Source organism: Crinia signifera, chromosome 2, assembly GCF_055691185.1.
Source record: "Crinia signifera chromosome 2, ASM5569118v1, whole genome shotgun sequence".
Taxonomy (NCBI): domain Eukaryota; kingdom Metazoa; phylum Chordata; class Amphibia; order Anura; family Myobatrachidae; genus Crinia; species Crinia signifera.
Window position 1 is genome coordinate 27180701 of NC_139218.1, and position 19384 is coordinate 27200084.

The following is a 19384-nucleotide window of genomic DNA, read 5'->3' on the forward strand; positions in this document are numbered from 1 at the left end:
GTAATTCTATAGCGCTATTACTCCAATAGGCCTCAAGGCATTTCATTGTAATACATATATGAAGGATAGCAATACTATTTACTGTCAAACGTTTGCTTTGGAGAGTTCTAAGGAGCAGGAAGAAAGGGTTTTCCCATGCGATGGGAGATCCTGATTGTAGAGCTGTTCCGGCAGCTGCATCCACAAGTCTCTGGAGTAGAATTATTAATCGCGCAGACACTGGAGCGGATGGTGTATGGATATTTCAGACTGTGGGGAATATACACGAGCACGGTGTAAGGACATATCTTGGTTCCCCCCTGGCAATACACAAAACCAGGGCAGGCTCCAATCCCCCAGTGAGTCTGTTACCTGGAGCGGTTACATAAGGACCGCGGGGGAGAGAATCTCATCTCTCCAGCCCATGATAACTCTGCGTCTATTGTATCAGTACTAATGAGAACATGAGGCTCCTATTTTCAGACCGTTACCCTTCACACTAACGAGAGACAATTAGGGGAGATTCAATTAGCTGTGAGGTTCTGTCGGAACTTAGGTGCTACTAGAACACGAGCAAAGACCATAGATTCATTGCCTCCTCTAACTAGCGGCAATGTGCACAGCGCAACCTTGCAGGTAAATCAGCCCCCTCACAGGGCCTTGTCAGATGGGGGCACTTTGTTCGGCATTTCCTCATTAACAATAGAACACGGCATGTAGAAGTATCACGTCATGTTATAAAGAAGGGGGGGGGGGGGGGATCACTGTCAAACGCTGCACAGAAACGGCTAAGAATACATCGTTCTATTAAAACCAGTGTAAAGCTCTTCCGTAGGAGTCACACCGAGAAGGCGGCAATTGTGCGTCATAGAAACAGGCAGAAAAATGAATTTCAGATTTTATTCTTTGACAAGCATTTACAACTTTTCATTCATAGACCTAAAAACATAAAAATAGACCTTCTTCCAGCTTATAAAAGAAATATATAAAGAACTTCTGACATAGGACATGTCATGACAATATGTACATACAAAGGTACCTAGAAAAGCACCAAAACGTTCCAGTTTTTTCACAATTGACCATATTTTGCTGGGTACTGAACACCACACGACTGCGGACCTTTGATATCGAGGTTGGGGGGGGGGGGGGCGTACACAAGTGAGTTGCAGATGGCATAAAGTGACGATAGATTTACGAATGGAGGGGGTCTTGTTCCGAAGAAGCTTTGCTCGTGGGTTGCATAATTCACTGTCACACCAACCGAAAATATCTAAAGATGTACTAGGTTTTGCAAAGCAGCAAAGAATAAGCAAGGTCACATCCTCACTCGTTCACATCACAATGGAAAGATAGCTAGCGTCACGTACCTTGGCCTTAAGGTCTTACCGCACCGGAAAACCGCCGGCCTGAGAGGGTCCCGTGTTCGGTGACATATTAAGTAGCTCTATCCACCAAAGTTACCACAACAAGAAGATGTCTAACAATGCACAACACATACGCGTAAACGTCTCTTCTCACAATGGAGTAAAGTTATTGTATTTGAAGAAAAAAAAAAAGGAAGATGCTGGGCCGTCATGTAGTGTGGTGGTGGTGGGGTTCAACGAGAGGGGGAAAAATAAAAATTGGGGGTCATATCATACACTAAGTGCAAGAGATCTATCCGAACTGGTCGGGATTTAGTAGATGAATTGCGATTTGGAATGGAAGTACGGCTTAGAAAAATCAGGATATGTGTTATGTAGAACTGGTGTATGCCCTCATCTGCCACTCTCTTTATTAAATATATAATATATATATATGCGTATAAAACTAATGCGTCCTATCTCCTATGAAAGACTAGATCATCTGTATGTTTACAATGTAAAATGCTCCGCATTCCCTTCTGTGTCCCTGAATTTAAAAAGGTAAAAATTTTACCGAAACAAAAAAATATATATTTCTTGAACTTTCCTTTTTTTTCCCCCTCGTTCGACATCCGAGTCTCCGGGAAGAGTTTGGCATCGTTACAATTTGTTGCTTCTTAGTATAAAAAAAAAATGTAAACTATTTTTGAAACAGGACTTAAATAACCAGCAATAATGTCATAACGGGGGGAGGAAAGGAAAGAGCTTTGTAACATATTCCAAAACTATCCTTCAAAACACTTTTAAAATACAAAGCTACCGTAGCAGGATATGGAGGGGGCCAAGGAGAAGAAATACGGCAATATTCTTTAAAAACAATGTAAAGGCGATGGGAGGGAGGGGGCCAAGGACCGACTGTGCGATCACAATACGCATCCCTTTACCTCTTTGTGCTATCTCGTTGCCTCTCGTCTTCTCTGCCACGTTTTGTACATTACCCTTTCTGTCCAAACCCTGATTGTTTTATAATAAATAATAGTTATAGGCCCGGTCTCAGCCGGTGAAGGGCGGACCGGGCCTTGTGTAACAGGATGATGCACGTTGCTTTATTGTAACCGGATGTGGCTCTGCGGCCGGTTTAGCTGCCGATGTGGTGTGTGCAAGTGTGCAGTCTAGAGGAATAGGTTTCCACAGTGCATGGGGGAGGGGGGGCATACCGGCACCTTTTTTCGGACCCTATTGTAGCATAAAAAAGTGACCGCTTTAGATTTCGGTGTTCTGCTTCCTGGTCGGCACAAAGTCTTCGCGTTTCACCCATATGACTTCTTCAGCATTGCTTTCGATGCTGCCGTTCATTCCAGAAAAAGCCGTCTGCTTCTTCAGTTGGCTCATGCGGGACGCGTGGGTGGCTGTCGTGTTCTGGACTATACTACTTATTGGGTTGTCAGAGATGGAAGTGGCTTCCAGCTGCTCGCTGAGATCTTGCTCCATGGAACCACCTTTGATCGACTCGCAGTACTCATCGTCGCTGCTGAGGATGTCCGTCTCCTTGACGTCTTCCTGCTCCTCGTACTGAGCTAGGTCGAACTGCTCCTCCACCCAGCGGTCGGTGTCTCCGCTGTTGGTCGTCTGCTGTGGTGGTTTAAGTTCAGTCTCTGTTTCCGACTCTTTGTCGGGGCTTGTGGAGTAGACGGTGTCCGAATCAATGGTGAATCTATTCCTCACAAGGCGCCTTCTACGGGCGAGAGACCGACTGGGAGCAGACACTGTAAGATAAAAAGTGGATTAAAAAGGTGAAACATGTAAAAGGCTCAAAACAGCAGGTAAGCCTTTAAATGCACTTTAATACATATAGGAGTCTATGTATTAATCCTTGGAAAGAGAAGGTAGAGAGAGATAAAGTACCAGTCAATCTACTCTTCACGTCCGCTTTATCTCTCTCCAAGGATTAGTAAACAAACAACATAAAGGTCTATTGGACAGCTGTGCTGACAATATTGTACCTTAACTGGAAAACCTTCAACCGCAAGTGAACTATAAAAGTATACCAAATATAACTTCATTGTATACCCAACTTAATCTGTATAACAAGCGGATTTGCCTTATGGTTTCTCTGAAGGATTAGCGGTTATCTAGAAGGATGGTGACGCTTTGTATTACAGCACTGTAAAGACAGACAGTAACTGGCATGCTTTTCAATTTCACCTTTTTTTCCGTACATTAATCCAATTTATAACAGTGGTTGAAGAATTACCTAAATGATCAGACTTTGCTTTATAACAGTGGTTCCCAATCTCTGTCCTCTGGTATCCCCAACAGTGCACTTTTTTCAGGTCTCCACACAAAACCACAAGTGAAATAATTAGCTCCACCTGTGAATCTTTTAAAATGTGTCACCTGTGCACCACCCGGGGCGACCTGGAAAAACGTGATCTGTTGGGGGTACTTGAAGACAGAGGTTGGAAATCACTGCTTTATATGGATTACAGAAGAAATATTGTATTGAATATACTAGGAATTACTCTATAACCAAGAGCTGTTTTTTTAGAACTTCTGTTCAACTTCTATTCAGTAAGTTGAACGATGGACAGCGCTGGGAAAAGTTAGGATCTGCAAGGCACACTATAGTTTACAATGTAGTAAATTATGACATCACATTAGAAAAAAAAAAAATCTGAATTTTGTAGGATTCAGTTTTAAATCCCTCAGTTATTAGAAATGTATTGGATCAGGGACATTCAGGATGCTGGTGCTAAACCGTAGATCAGAGGAAGACACAGAACCTATATAAAACTTGGCCTGTCAGGCGGTTTCTGCCTTAGACAGTGATAATTGCTAGCGATGTACATGTGACCTGCGATGATTCACTTAACATAACAGCCGCCAACTTCTCCTGTGTGAGCAAACACTCGCGTCTCCGTGCTGCTGTTTAAGAACATTGATAGATGGAGTTTAATCTCCAACAATATGGCCTGGAACTTGATTTCAAAACTAAACAAATATGTTAAAGCACCCGGCGGCATCTTTTGTGATGTCATTATCCCCTTCACAATGTGAAGTTACTTAAAACTGCCCTTATGACCATGAATTCAAATCCTATTCCAACAGTGAGGCGCGTGTTGGGGTTTATAGAACAGCCCTCCCTCTCCCCAGACTGGGGGGGGGGGGGGTATTTAATCCCAGCCGCTATTTCCACCAGCGGAAGTAGCGGCCCTCACCTATTCAATTAAACTTCCGACAGCACTGAAGGCAGTTTCCGACAGACAGATCCGACTTTAAAACAAGTGGGTTCTGTTTTGTTGGAAATAGCCCCCGATTGTCGTAATCACGGCCGGTTTTGGACAATCTGCATCCATTTTCGCATATCCTCAGACTTTATGACACTTGACAGTCCATTGAATTCCGACTGTCGAGTTGCAGTCGAGAGAAACAAAAACGGCCTCAGATTCCGGCTGTCTGACATTCTGACAGTCGGAATTCCAGATTGAATACCCATAATACTCAGGGGTACTGGTAGTTACGGTCACTGGGGATCCCTCCTGCTCTGCTGCATGTACCTATATGCTACACTAGAGAAGCAGCATAGCCCTACGTGACAGGCCCCTGGCTGGAGGCAGTACAGAAGCAGCTGCCTTATGGAGATACAGGACAGGTGTAAGTCGGACTCAGTCGCACGTGGATGTACACGTCACCTATAACTACTAGTGAAGCGGTTTGGTCTCACCACATTGTGACCAAGATGCACAGTTGCGTAAAAGCCACGCTGGCGCACCAGGAAGAGATGTTTGGCGCGACTATAGCCGTAGTGTAAGAGGACAGATCTGTACTAATGGTGTAAACTGGGAAATGGCCCAGACCATTGGAGAAATGATAAAAGGCCACTGCGGCCGGTCTCTCTCACACATTGATGACAATGCTGTAGATGCCGGCTGTACCCAAGCTGTGGAACAGATGGTTGCGGCATGTTACATATGAATATTACAGCACTATTATATTATACCGGACACCGCTGCTGCGAATTAATATTTATTTATTAATAGGTGAGCGGAGACTAAGTCCGTTCCACATTACAGTATACTTACCGGCTCTATTCATAGCAGGGCGGGCGCCCTTCAGTGCACAAAGCCTCTTGCCCCCAAAGGGAACGTATTGCTGGGAGTTGGGCAAGCTTTCGGTTTTTAGCAGCTGCCTCCGATGCTTGTCCCGCAGGATGGAGTGCACGGCTCTTAGGAACTCCTTCTTCCCCTCCGGAGAGCTGGAGAGAGAGGGAGACCGGTTATACGCACAGACCGCACCAGGTTCTGTTTGCCGATACAATCCGGCAAGTCCGTTAGCCTGCTGCAGAAACACAGCCCAGGACTTATATATATCATGTGTATGTCAGAACTAAGGTGTATTGTACCTGTTCTTTTTGCAGTTACGAGCCCAGCGCCTCTGCAATAAAACCGCACACATCTCAGGATTTATACACATTATGAGTATTTTGGGACTACGCTGTAGTGTTGCTTACATTGTGAAAGACTGCAATGTGATTGGAGGGCCAGAAACACAAGATAACCAATCATCCGGTCTAAATGCTAAGTGGCGTCATTTGGTTACAACTAGACATATTTGCCAGATAGAGAACAGAACCGCACAGACAGAACTGGCAAGGATGGCCAATAACACTTTATAGGGCCTTGCCTGACTGCATTGTCTTCCTACATACACAATATATGTCTAAACAGGTCCAAGTAAAATTTTAGGTCTGCGCAGATAGTTACGTTGGAGGGTGTCGAGATTTGGTAAAAAAATGAAAAAGACGGCCAGATGCACTAAGCTTCAAAGGTGACAAAATGGAGAGGGATAAACAACCAACCAATCAGCTCCTGCTTGACATTTTTCAAACACAGCCTGTGACATGGCAGGTAGGAGCTGATTGGCTGGATGTTTATCACTCTCCATTTTATCACTTTTGAAGCTTAGTGCATCTGGCCCCCTGTCTGGTATCCGGCTGCACAGCTGGGGACTAATTCTGCTTATCACTGCAGGGTCTCACTTGGACGGGCAGGACCTGTATGCGCTATAAGGCAGCAGTACTCCTGAACATTAACAAGGCACAGCAATACTATATGGCTGTAAATGTAAAAAAAACTCTACAGTACTCGCTGTGGCGGCCATGTTCTTGTCAAAGTGTTATCTAAGAAATCGTAAACCCATTGAATAATAGTTTCATAATATAATATAATTAGGGACGTACCTGCAGCATAAGTGAAAAGCCCTCTCTGGCCTCCCCTCGGATTCAGATTTGACATGGATGATTTCGCAGACCGAGTTTGTTTCAGCATCTTACAGGAAAGAGAGAACCAAATGAACGCCATACACTCAACATTACCTTACACCGGGGTATAACACATTCATTAGGCAACGAATGAACCGCAAGAAAGCCGATAGCTTGGGGTTTAACCAAACCAGCATTAAACATACGGGGAGAGGTCATACAAAGACAAAAAGTTAAAATAAGTCCCTTAAACACCTTTACGTAATGTGTTCATCCACTAGGAGTCAGTGACATCACACACACACATACAAAACAAGCGCTGTGTGTGCCAGAGACCGTTTTGCGCCAAAACCATCAACATTACTCACGGTCTAACATACAGGACCCCACATGCAGAGAAAGTTACCTGATGTGGTCAGAGCACGAAGCTGTAGTGCCTCCGTCGGGATCATGTGTCTGAAGCGAAACGGATCACGGTCCTCAAACATCGACGCTCGGTGTGATCCGCCCTGTAAAATATTGAGGCATTTAATATCAAATATAATGTCCGGGTAATCACTACAGACAGAAGACTCATGGACGCAGCACTATTAACTACAGGGACAGTGCCAGATTGCCTATAAATTTTGTCAGAAAGGTGTCTAATGTTTGGTTGGAATAACCGCCCCCTCACGTCTAATCTACCCACAATGCCCCGGGAACATACCAGCTTCTTCTTCTGCTTGGAGCTGTCCTTGTACACCAGCACCACGGCAGTCTTGAAAACTGAAGAAAAAAAAAAAAAAAAAGACATTGAAGCGGTTGACCACTACAGCCGGGACTACATTCTCCAAAGGTCAGCTAGTCCACATTTCTATTCCATTATAAAGGTAAAGGGCAGGCGGTGAAAGAGTCCAGCAACTTTATCTATTTTAAGGAAAACTTAGACATGTAGCTTGCACGTCAATCTCGCAGTGTTCACGGGTGCTAAATTTTGTCACATTTTGGATAGACATCATTATAGATACGCTAGTGGGTGAATGAGACCATTTACGTACTTAATACAGAATATGATGCGGGGATGTGGTAACACTTTGACTGTGTCCATGTCGACATTCAGTACAAAAAAAAAGTAAAAAACTAACTTCGCCCTTCTGACTGTCGACCTAATGCTTTTGTCGACCTTCTGTGGTTGACCCAATACACGTCGAGGTAAATTGGGTGGACCCAATGACCCATACCACACAATATTTGAATACACATAGACTGAAGGACTTTCATCTTTATTCCCAGTACAGCGTCCTGCTTCTTATGTATGACGCTGCGCCAAGCCTCTATCATTTCAGCGGTCTGATGTAATTTGCTAACTTTTCTACGGAAAGGGATAATATGATAAAACATTGTATATTTATATAAGGGGTATACTGAATAATTACTTAATTATTAATTAAAATGGTAAAGAAAAGCCTTGGTCTTACAGCTCTATAATAAGACGCTGATGCCGCGTCTATGTAGCAATCCTATTGCTGCATTTAGGTTCATCCCTTTTTGTATGTCGCAAACCGTTTTATTGCAATACCTGGAGCCAAACCACAAAAGCCACGCCCCCATCAGTAGTATAATACTGTTGTACCTCTCATCCAAACACTGGGTAAAGGTGGTTGGTGGTAAATTGCCGTCATAAACAAAGATGTACAAAAAAGAGGGGCTTACCAAATGTTGCCAATTCAGGGTCCTTCTTCCATTTCCCCAGTGAAGTCGGAGGATTCAGCCATACAACGGTGCTGTGCAGTAGTAAGTCCCCCATGGATAAATCTGCCACCTGCAACACAACAAGACATCTGGTGAGAGTCTGCAAGCACCAGTTCCAGGACCAAGCCACATATTAGGCCTTGTATGCAGGACCGATTCGGCGTAGTAAGAAGAATCAAGGTCCATCTCCTTTAATAACTTGTGAACTCCGTGTGACTCAATAGCACCGAGATCCTTTGTGTGTGACTTGTGTGTAATACAATGAGTCTTATTCAAAAAATGGTGCGAATGTGATGCACAAGCAGCTTCTGCTGATGAATACACTGTATGTGGCAAGCCTATATTCTGTGTGCGACCACAGCTGTATCTGAGGGGTAGATGTACAGTATGAAGCAGTGATATGGGAGGAGAAGTGATAAAGTGCCTGGAACTTTATCACCAGCCAATCAGCTACTGACTGTTAAGTAACAGGCTGGGTTTAAAAAGGAACAGTTAGGAGCTGATTGGCCGGTGAGAAAGTACCAGGCACTTTATCACTTCTCTTCCCTTATCACTGCTTTATACATCTACCCTTGAGAACGTTACAGTGTTTTAATGAACACCAGGCATCTCCCGCCCTATGGGGTAACGAGAATTGGTGTATGAGGACATATCTGTAACTAATCAAATATTTTCCTAGATTTTTTAAAATCGGACAGAATTGTTGCTACGGGTTACAGCAGCCTCTGTGGCATCACAGATTTCCCTTCAATGTTCAAATGCCTCAATCTCTGGATTCATTTTTTAAATGTGTAATTATCTGCCTGACCGGAACTGACAAGGAGAACATGCAACGATGGAAGTCCTGGTACCTCTTTAATTTCCCCGGTCTGTTCCGCTATAAGCTGATCAAAGACTGCGCCGAACTCTTCGTGTATTTTCTGCATCTCGTTAATGTGGCTGGCTACTTTGTTCATGGTCTTGATGGCCACTGTGAACGCAGACAAAGAAAAAACATAGTAAAAATAAAAAAGACGCAATATATGTCTACGCTGGCTTCCGCTCTCTTTGCTTCTTAATCATAACTAGATTTAGCAAGCGATTCCGGGCTCTCTACTGTCAGCGCGTAATCCGCGGCTCCCGGCTAGAAAGATATTAGGCAGTCATTAATAAACATGAAGGATGTCAAGGTCGCAGTTGCTCTCTGAACTGGAGGACAGCGGTAATTGCACCAAAGCGTCACCTTGAAATATATTTTGAATCCTATTTAGCATAATAAAATAACTCTGTCCTTAAAGTGATCATAAATATGTCAAAGAGATCCCCCTCCCTCGCAGAGGACTAATGTTAGAAGCTTGAATGTGACCCCCTTTCAGTAAATACATCGATTTATCGTTCTTTTCAGCCATGTCTTTAGACGATTCACTACATGTAAGGGCATCTGTGCTTCTGCACTGGACACAACTGTACCCGCAGGGAGGCTTTGGGTCACTTAGGGGAGGACGGGGATAAACAGACAGCCAATCAGCTCATAACTGTCATTTTTCAAACCCGGCCCTAGTAAAAGTTGGACGATCTATAGAAATAAGGTTATGTAACGTTGGAAACCACATTAGAAGTCAGCTGGCGGTGTATACAAGTGATGTCGCAATAGACTGAAGTGATGAAGCAGTGATGTCATACAGATGGGTGGGGTTTCTCCTTGAGTACGCCCCAACACACAGATTTTTATATTTTAGAATTTTCAAAAACAGATCACTTTTTTTTATAGAAAATGTCAATACATTTTTAATTTAGCAATGGTAACATTTATAAATCTGTTCAAGAGAGATCAGCTTTCAGGTTAAAGTTGTACCAAACCACATAAGAAGCATCTACCCTTTTGTGTAACTGGGAATACCACTGGGGAGATCCAGCTTTGGCTATAGAGAGGTTGCAATGCCGCCTACACGGTCATGCACATATGGCATGATACTGGTACCCGTTTGCAGAGCTTATTCTATGTGTATCGCACAGGCCCTGGGGATCATTAATGGAGCTGTACGCATTTCAATGGCTCCTCAGCTTGCGGCTTAAGGGGCGTAGCTGGGATGCAAGTAAAGGTCAGCGGTTTTCAGAGCTAAATCCGCTTTGTTCCAAGCACACAATATAGGAGCTACTAAACCTGATTTGCATCAGGACAATTATAATCAGGGAATGTTTTTCTGCAAATACCGGGTTACTAAGTCACTCTGTGATCAGGAAATCACTTTAAAACAAAATGAAACAATCTGTTGTATCACAGATTCCAGAGAGCTTAATCCACTTCCCTGAAGAAGCTGCAAGTTGGAGCAGGAAAACGCGTTGGTATTTCACATACAGCAACCCATAGCAGTAAATGCCGGCAGAGACGGCCAGACACTACCATAGTTCCCAACTGCAAAGCCCTGCAGAGTAAGTGGTCACTATACCACTGTGGGGCCAATTCAGACCAGTTCACAATGGGCCGAATTCAGCCGCAATGCTCGGGGGTTTACCTGTCCGGGCAAACATACGACATGACATTCCTAACAGAATCAGAGAAGGCAAAATAAAGATCTAGGCCAGTGACGGCTAACCTGGACACTCCAGCTCTTGTTGAACTACACATCCCAGCATGCCCTGCTACAGTTTTACAATTTGGCTTTGCTAAACTGATGCAGGGAATGCTGGGATGTGTAGTTTAACAACAGCTGGAGTGTCAAGGTTAGCCATCACTGATCTGAGGCTCTGCCCCCATGCATGTACTGGCAGGAGGGCCGGCCATGTTCTCATGGCCGGGTCTTACCATCCAGGTGGTAATGCTCTTCACTCTCCGCATCCGTAAGAGAATAGAGCTCCTTCAGAAGAAGCGGATACTTCAGGATGCGCTGGATGGGTTTGATCAGGTAGGACTCCAGCGTGGACGAGTGCTGCTGCTTCGGATTCTGGGCGTCCAGGAAGGCTTTAAAACTGTGGTCCGTCTTAGCTGCAAGGAGGAGAATATCAATGACTGACACCACGGCACCGCGGCGATAGCAGGCTTACAGCACCGCAGGGATGCGCTTAGGACCAACCAATCATCTCTCTTTGATCTCGGAACATATGAAAGAACCGAGCGGCTTGCAGCGTACGTACACTCTACAATCAGTTCTATTTATACACTGATCTCCTACCCTCCTGCCACTAGCACAATTATAACAGCAGGATTGGCCATTTTTACAGCAACATGAAAATTAGGTCAACAGGTTTCACGTTTTACACTCAGAGGCCGATGTTCAATTACAAAAGCTCTGCACTGAACAATGGGGCAAGCATGCGGTTCCTCAGCTGCTGGAGAACAAAAATCTCTGAACGCTCCCTGCTGGGAGCAGTAGTTCCACAGCGGCTGGTGGGCAATAGTCCTTGCTCTTAGTACTTTGGTTTACAAACAATCCCTTAATAACGACACAAGCAAAAATCACTTTGTGCAAGATTGGCAACAACATCGAGAGTGATTTCATGTTTTATTAATGCCCTAAGTGCATGCATTTGCATGGTAAATATGGCTGATGCTGGAAGTAATTGTTATCCTGGAATGTAAAAGGAACGGCGGTACTCTTTACCTAGAACGGCGCCCACGATCAAAATCGCGGGCGTCGGGGGTAAAAATCGCGGTGATCGCGGTCATCGCGGGCATCGCGGGTAAAATTGGATGGTCGCGATGCCCGCGATGACCGCGATCACCGCGATTTTCCCATAGGGAACAATGTTAAAAAGGCTGATTGACCGCGATTTCACTGTTAAATGGCTCAATTGACCCGATTTGGCCATATTAACCCTGAATTAGGCCCAATTAATCCTTAAATGTCCCCCCCAATTTTTGACGCCACCCCACGATCCACGCCAACCCGAAGCGTGGCGAGCGCAGCGAGCCCGCGAGGGGCGGCGGTACGCGTCCTCCGACCTTTTCATGCCCTACTATCCACGTCGGCGTGGTGTGAGAATAGAATAGTGTGGCGAGCGCAGCGAGCCACCGAGCCCGAAGCGTGGCGAGCGCAGCGAGCCCCGCGAGGGGACGCGGATACCTTCACAGGTAGACGCGTCCCCTCGCGGGCTTCACAGGTGTCCGGGTCGCCACGGACACCTGTGAAGCCCGCGAGGGGACGCGTATAACTGTGAAGGTATCCGCGTCCGCTCGCCACGCTTCGGGCTCGGTGGCTCGCTGCGCTCGCCACACTATTATATTCTCACACCACGCCGACGTGGATAGTAGGGCATGAAAAGGTCGGAGGACGCGTACCGCCGCCCCTCGCGGGCTCGCTGCGCTCGCCACGCTTCGGGTTGGCGTGGATCGTGGGGTGGCGTTAAAAATTTGGGGGGACATTTAAGGGTTAATGGGCTCTGTGGCCCATTTAACATTGATTCCTATGGCCAAATCGGGTGGATTGAGGCATTTAACACTAAAATCGGGTCCATCGCGGCTTTTAACATTGCTTCCTATGGGAAATCGGGAGCATCGCGTCGCGGGCATCGCGGGTACGTTTATGGCCGGCCGCGACGCGACCGACACGATTTTCATGTTTTACATTGGTTTCAATGGGAAATCGCGGGCATCGCGTCGGTCGTGTCGCGGCCATACATAAATGTACCCGCGATGCCCGCGACGGGCGCCGTTCTAGGTAAAGAGTACCGGAACGGCAAAAAAAACCTAGAGACCAAAATGGTTGTTAAATATTTAATAACGGAGGGAAAAAAGCATTCGCCTCAGATGCCATCTAACATGGTTTCTGCGGATGTGCTAAAATCGGACTTGTCAGTTTAATGTCCCACTTCTATAGGAGAGCCCTCAGGGTCTTCCTTTCTGCACTCAAACAAAAGCACAGACCGCGTGTGAAGATTGGAGTCAACGACATGACACAGCCTATCAATTCACTACAAACTAGTGACATCACTTCCTGTCAGAGACCACAGCGGTTCCTGGCAGAATGAGAGGATTCGCGCTCATGTCTACTGGGCCGAAGTATAGACGCCTCTGCTATCTGTAGGAACAATATTGTATTGCACTGATGGAAAATTGCCCGTGAGGTCTTGCTTTTCTTTGTCTTTCAAATAGATTCTACATAACATAACAGGGCACATCATTTGGGGATATGTGGTCTTTTATCCACCACAAATGGTTTGCCTCCCCTTCTTACCTTTCACTAAGACTTTGGGGACCTTGGTGTGACTGGCGCAGAAGGCACTGTACAACTTGAACCGGTCGGCGTAATACAGAAAAGATCCACCCAAGGAAAACAAGACTTTCTGCAAAACAGAAGCAAAGCACAAATTGACTAATTTATTCTGAACGGCGCCATTTTCAGTCAGCAGTTCTATACACTGTCGTTTTCTTATATCCGGGCTGAGTCCACAGTGAAGACCTTATAGTTTGTATATGCAAAGATGATTAATAAGTAAATCAGAACTAATAGGTTTCCAAACCTCTGCATCAAGCAGTCAGCCATTTATTTATTTACAGATTCTTATATAAAACGCAGCATATTCCGTCGCTCTTTACAATTGGAAACAACAGTGATTAAACAAACTGGGTAGAAACAAACCGACATGGAGGTAGGAGGGCCCTGCTCGCAAGCTTACGAGCCGTAGTTCATTCCATCCAAATTTCATTTGGACAATGCACAACATACAGCCGGCCAAAGGAATCTTGGGCCATTATAAGACAGCGCATGGTGGCCATTGGAGTCGGACTGCTGCCGGTTACTCAGCACCAACTGGGACCTCAAAGGGCAGGGCTCCCATTTATCTGGTCGCTGAGTCAACCAATCACAGTGTAACGGTGTTTATGGCAACCGTTTACTCTGGCAACGGTGAGAAAACCTGCGGCTCACGCTACTCAACCAAAGCGCTGAGTGGAGGCTGCTAGTTTAAACACCAGTAAAAGCAAATCTGTCCCTTAACCCTTTGTGTGGCAAGTGAATTTATTAAAATAGGTGTAAAAATGACCAAGAAAACATTTTTATTCATCATAATGATCTGAAATATTTCCCTTACACAGGTCGGGTGTAATCCAAAAACCGAAATATTCCGAAAACCGTGGTCACGGTGACCTTTCGGACCCTCTTCAGTGGCATCTCCGGTCCTATGGGTGCATTGTGCGAGTCACCGGGGAATCGGTACATCTGTCAGAATGAACTTAGGTCTACAGTCATTAGGTTGACCCCACTAGGTCGACTGGCAGGAAGGTCGACCTGACTTAAGGTCGACATGGGCCAAGGTCGACATGACTTAAGGTTGAATTTGCATAAAGGTCGACATGAGGAAGGTCGACTGGTCATAAGGTCGACATGGGTTTTTCACTGTTTTTTTATCCGAATGTCGACACAATCGACATGGACACAGTTGGCAATGAGAATCGGACCCTCGCATCGCTCGCAATGCTTCGGGCACGGTGGCTCGCTTCGCTCGCCACGGTTTTAATAACCTCCTCCACGACCTAGTGGATGGTAGGGCATGAAATACCGCCTGTCGGCACATGTCGGCTCAAAAAACAGTGAAAAACCCATGTCGACCTTATGACCAGTCGACCTTCCTCATGTCGACCTTTATGCAAATTCGACCTTAAGTCATGTCGACCTTGGCCCATGTCGACCTTAAGTCAGGTCGACCTTAAGTCAGGTCGACCTTCCTGCCAGTCGACCTAGTGGGGTTGACCTAATGACTGTAGACCTAAGTTCGTTCTAATAGATGACCGCTTCCCGTCACCGGCACGCCCGCGCACTTGCCCAATGCACCCCTGGAATCGGAGATGCCGCTGAAGAGGATTCAGAAGGCCCCTGTGGACGTCGGGGGACCAATCGGGGCACCACCAGGGGGCCAGGTAAGTATGGGGGAAAACATATTCCAAAATCCGGAAACATCCCTTATCCAAAATGCTCGTGGTCCCGACAACATTACACAACATTTATTTGAATTTATATAACAAATGTGAGCAAAGCTGGAATCACAGAGAAAGGTTAGGAAACCTTTTATAGGGTCATTGGGTAGTAATTAGATTACAATATATATTTCTGGGACCATCAGATTCAGACCACAGCTGGAGTATAGATCAGGTGCAGGTGTATACAGAGGGGGTGGTTTTGTTGCAGCACCTTTGCCCAGCAGGATTAAGGTGCAATTACCTTGAACTGGTCCACTTTCTCCAGCTTCTCCAGGTCTGGTACCAGCCTGACCCCATCTTCCAGAGTTTTCAGGAACTCTACCTGGAATTCCACCATTTCCACCAGATTGCCGAACAGCACGTCAAGCTAAAGAGAGAAATAGCACGGGCTCAGGAACGTACGCGATACTACAATATCGGGGAGATACATCACGGCTTGGAGAGAGATAACGTAGCAATCAGCCCCCAACCACAGGCTGCGGATAAATGGGAGCTGATTGGTTGGAACTTTAGCTCCATCCAAGTTTTGATAAATCAGCCCCATAGTACAAAAAGTCAACAGAGCAAGGCCCGTCACTCCTGTCTGTGTACAACCAATTACATCGTTGGTGATGCCAGCTTCCGCTTGTCAGTAGTAACATCTCCAGCAGTTCAATCTGGGAATGTCGCTAGCGATCCCATGCTGCCTAACTCTCCTCCCCTATGCCACCGCTCCATCCAAAAGTGTATGCTCTTGACGACGTCCAGCACCCCGATATGCTTCATTGGCGCCTCGCGTGTTCACATGGGGGAACTGATGTTGCAGCCCTGTGCATGGGCATATATATACGATTATGCGCAGGGCATCTGGGCGAGTGCCTTCGGAGACTTGCATGCGAATGTCTTGCGTTTCCTGGGTGTCCCCATGCGAACACGGGCAGTCTCCTGCCTTCCAGGGGACGGACGGCTGATGTCACTGGTCATCAGCCGCCTGCCCAGTTCTCGGACCAGGACGCTGCAAGTCTAAAGCCCCCCATACACGGTCTGTTTTGCCGGTCCGTTTTGTACTTTTAAAATATACATCGTATCGGATCGCATGCCTTGTGCATGCATTGTGCATGCACTGCGATCCGATACGATGTGTACCTAGTACAAAAAGTATGTGCAGCACATACTTTTTGTACCGTATTATGTGATGCGCGGGAGCGCGCATCGCATAGTACAAAACGGAGCCGGCGAAAACGGAGCATGTATGGGCTCCTTAAGTCAGCAGATTTGCGAGCACTGTAGAACTCATTCGGCGACCAACAATTTTGGGCCCGCACACTATCCTGCAAATGGATGTTTATGCAAAGCGGCGATACAAGGCTCGCTAAGCTGCAAACTACCGCTGCTTAGCGTGCCCACCAGAATCAGGCCCACGGTGTAGTGTGTACCCAGCTTTAGATACACTGAGCAATATGGGCCAGTGCAAATCTGAACACTGCAGCATTACACTTCTATCGGTACTTCCTCATCTTTGCAGCCAACCTACGCAGCATACGGCTAGCCGCGAGGGTTATCTTCGGGGTCCACGCCACCTTTAGCAAAGTTGTGGCGAGCGCAGCGGTTGGCGATTCACGTAGCGGCTAACGTAACTGGCGTAAGCGGTGGCCTCAAAGATGAGGCAGTACCCCTCTTTCTATCACGCAGATGGTACTAATCCTTGGAGCGCGATAAAATAGATGGAGATAAACTACCAGCCAATCAGCTCCTGACATTTTTCAAACACAGCCTGTAACATGGCAGTTAGGGGTGTGCGTTCGGCGGGCAGCGTTTACCAGATCGCTAAGGCAGTGAATATACGCGGCCTAGCAAGGATGTCCGAATCAGGCCCTTCGTGCTTCTCACCCAAAATGTCATTCCACTGTTATGGCACAAGCAGCCCTCGCAAAAAAAACAATCGGACCTAAATGGAGATCCTTCTGGTCATTGAGTGACCACAAATCATTGTCACTGGTTAAGTCTCCACGCTTGGTCCTGCTAATAATGACAAGGACACACTACCGACCCTGCTGCGATGAACCAAGTAACCTTGTGTGGGAAAAGGTATATCATTGAATTATACGGGTAACACTGACCTCGTCCTGTGTGAGAAACGGCTCCTTCTGCAACGGCTTAAGGTATCTTTCCATCAGACAGTTCAGATCCTGATTAAAACACAAAACAAGATGTTACTACTACAGTACACAATGTGCCGCTCACAGCAGCTGTGATTCCAGACACCGTCTCACATGTTCCCACAGAGAGAGAGAGCGCGAGAGAGAAAGAACACACCACAGTCACGTACAGAGGTGATAAACCAATTTACAGCCCCTCTCAGACCGGCGTATCTCACACTGCAGAGCGAGCCCGTAACACAAGTGCAAGGTACCTTGACGTAGGTGCGCTCCGTCTCCAGCAGCTCGCAGATAACCTTGCGCAGTTTGTCGGCGTCCGTTAATTGCCTCATGGTCGCTAGCTGGGGTCCCGTGAATTCGGAGGGGCTCAGGCAGGAATCTGGAGGATTCATCTCATTGAGGCTGCGACAAAAGGCTGCCACCTGCTCCGTGTTCTGCAACAAGATTGATGTTCTATAAGTGGCGGCGAGGCAGCGTGTTTGTCACTTTTGAAAGCTATATACAACGATCGTGACTAATGCCTACACACATACAGCACCCAGGTGAGCGTGCGCTTGTATCAGTATGCTCTTATATTACACAGCTAGAGCCGTCCAGGCGACCCGTCTCGCAGACAGGTACAATACGCATGAAGATTTGGCACATGAGATCATATTACAGATGCTGGCATAATAATAATGATTTCCAGAGATGGGTTAATGCCGGGCAGGGAGCTACAGCTAAGAACATTACATTAGGCGTGATGCGGTCATTTGGTCTACAGCATGATGGTCGAAAGTAATTAGGTCAACACCATTAGGTCGACATGGGTCTAGGTCGACATGGGTCTAGGTCAACAGGTCATTAGTTCGACAGGTCATTAGTTCGGCAGGTCATTAGTTCGACAGGTCATTAGTTCGACATGGGGTTTTTCACTGTTTTTTGAGCCAACATGTACCGACAGGCGGTATTTCATGCCCCACCATCCACTAGGGCGTGGTGGGAGAATAAAATAGTGTGCCGAGTGTAGAGGGGGGATGCGGTGCACTTTAAACTGTGTCCATGTCGACTGTGTTGATATTCAGGTAAAAAAAAACAGTGAAAAACCCCATGTCGACCTTTTCACTGTCGACCTAGACACTGTCGAAATAATGACCTGTCAAACTAATGACCTTTCGACCTAGAACCGTGTCGACCATCATGCTGTAGACCAAATGATTATAACCCCATTAGGCACCATAGACTGCCCTCAATACACTTCAATCTCCATTAAGGCAGTTTACTAGACTGCAATATAATATATTATTATTATTTTTAACAGTTACTTATATAGTGCAGCAAATTTTGTTGCATATATAGATTGAATATTTTATACTATTTTCACTACAAATCCCAGGGAATAAAACAGAGACTTGCAGGAAAACTGCAACACAACAGGAAATATGTTCTTCCAACACTGATAAATAGGGCTTTTCCCCGTCTTATCTTCACAGCACAAGACTCTCTCTGAAAAATAGGGACAGCTGGCCGCGACGCTGTGGAACAAGAAACCGTTTCAATTCATTCCGACACATTTCTGCAAATACTTTGTATATTATTATTTTTTTTAGTGCAACAGAATAACTGCAGTAAGTGACACGTTCTGGTCCCACACACTCTACGCTACAGGAAGATAACCTTGAGTATCATTATATCCGTGTCATAACAATTTTCCTTCTGCTGTGTGAGATAGCGATTACACGGCCCCCTGTTACATCTGCCAGCCAGCATACACAGTAATTACAGTATGCCAGTTCCAGACTAAGCAAGAGATGCGCAGAACGTGCTCGCTGGGTACCTGGGTGTGAGAACAGCTATATGCAGTGGGCATCTACCGGGCTCCTGCAACTTTGCCAGTCTTGCAACCCCCCCCCCCCCATCGTCTTTTAATATGTCTGTGTAGGCACGTTGTCACCTAGCAACCAGATTTCAGAATCGCTCTTAGAACCTCACATAAGGATATAAACAGAAATGGGGAGGGAATCGATTTCACTTGCAAATGGATCTGATGAAACAAAAA

General features: G+C 46.1%; 1 protein-coding gene across 5 annotated transcripts in view; it reads right to left on the reverse strand.

Annotated features, from left to right (window-relative positions):
• Positions 1–865: 865 nt before the first annotated feature.
• Positions 866–19384, reverse strand: part of TIAM1 (TIAM Rac1 associated GEF 1) — a 244461-nt gene continuing 225942 nt past the window's right edge. For all 5 annotated transcript variants that reach the window (XM_083171844.1, XM_083171841.1, XM_083171842.1 and 2 more), the window contains 12 exons: positions 17601–17780; positions 17308–17376; positions 15450–15575; positions 13467–13575; positions 11099–11278; positions 9165–9283; positions 8275–8383; positions 7289–7347; positions 6989–7091; positions 6562–6649; positions 5405–5577; positions 866–3088 (listed from right to left, as the gene is read on the reverse strand). In XM_083171844.1, coding sequence (XP_083027970.1) covers positions 2586–3088; positions 5405–5577; positions 6562–6649; positions 6989–7091; positions 7289–7347; positions 8275–8383; positions 9165–9283; positions 11099–11278; positions 13467–13575; positions 15450–15575; positions 17308–17376; positions 17601–17780 — 1818 coding nt within the window. In that variant the 3' untranslated portion in view covers positions 866–2585. The remainder of the gene's footprint in view (positions 3089–5404; positions 5578–6561; positions 6650–6988; positions 7092–7288; positions 7348–8274; positions 8384–9164; positions 9284–11098; positions 11279–13466; positions 13576–15449; positions 15576–17307; positions 17377–17600; positions 17781–19384) is intronic.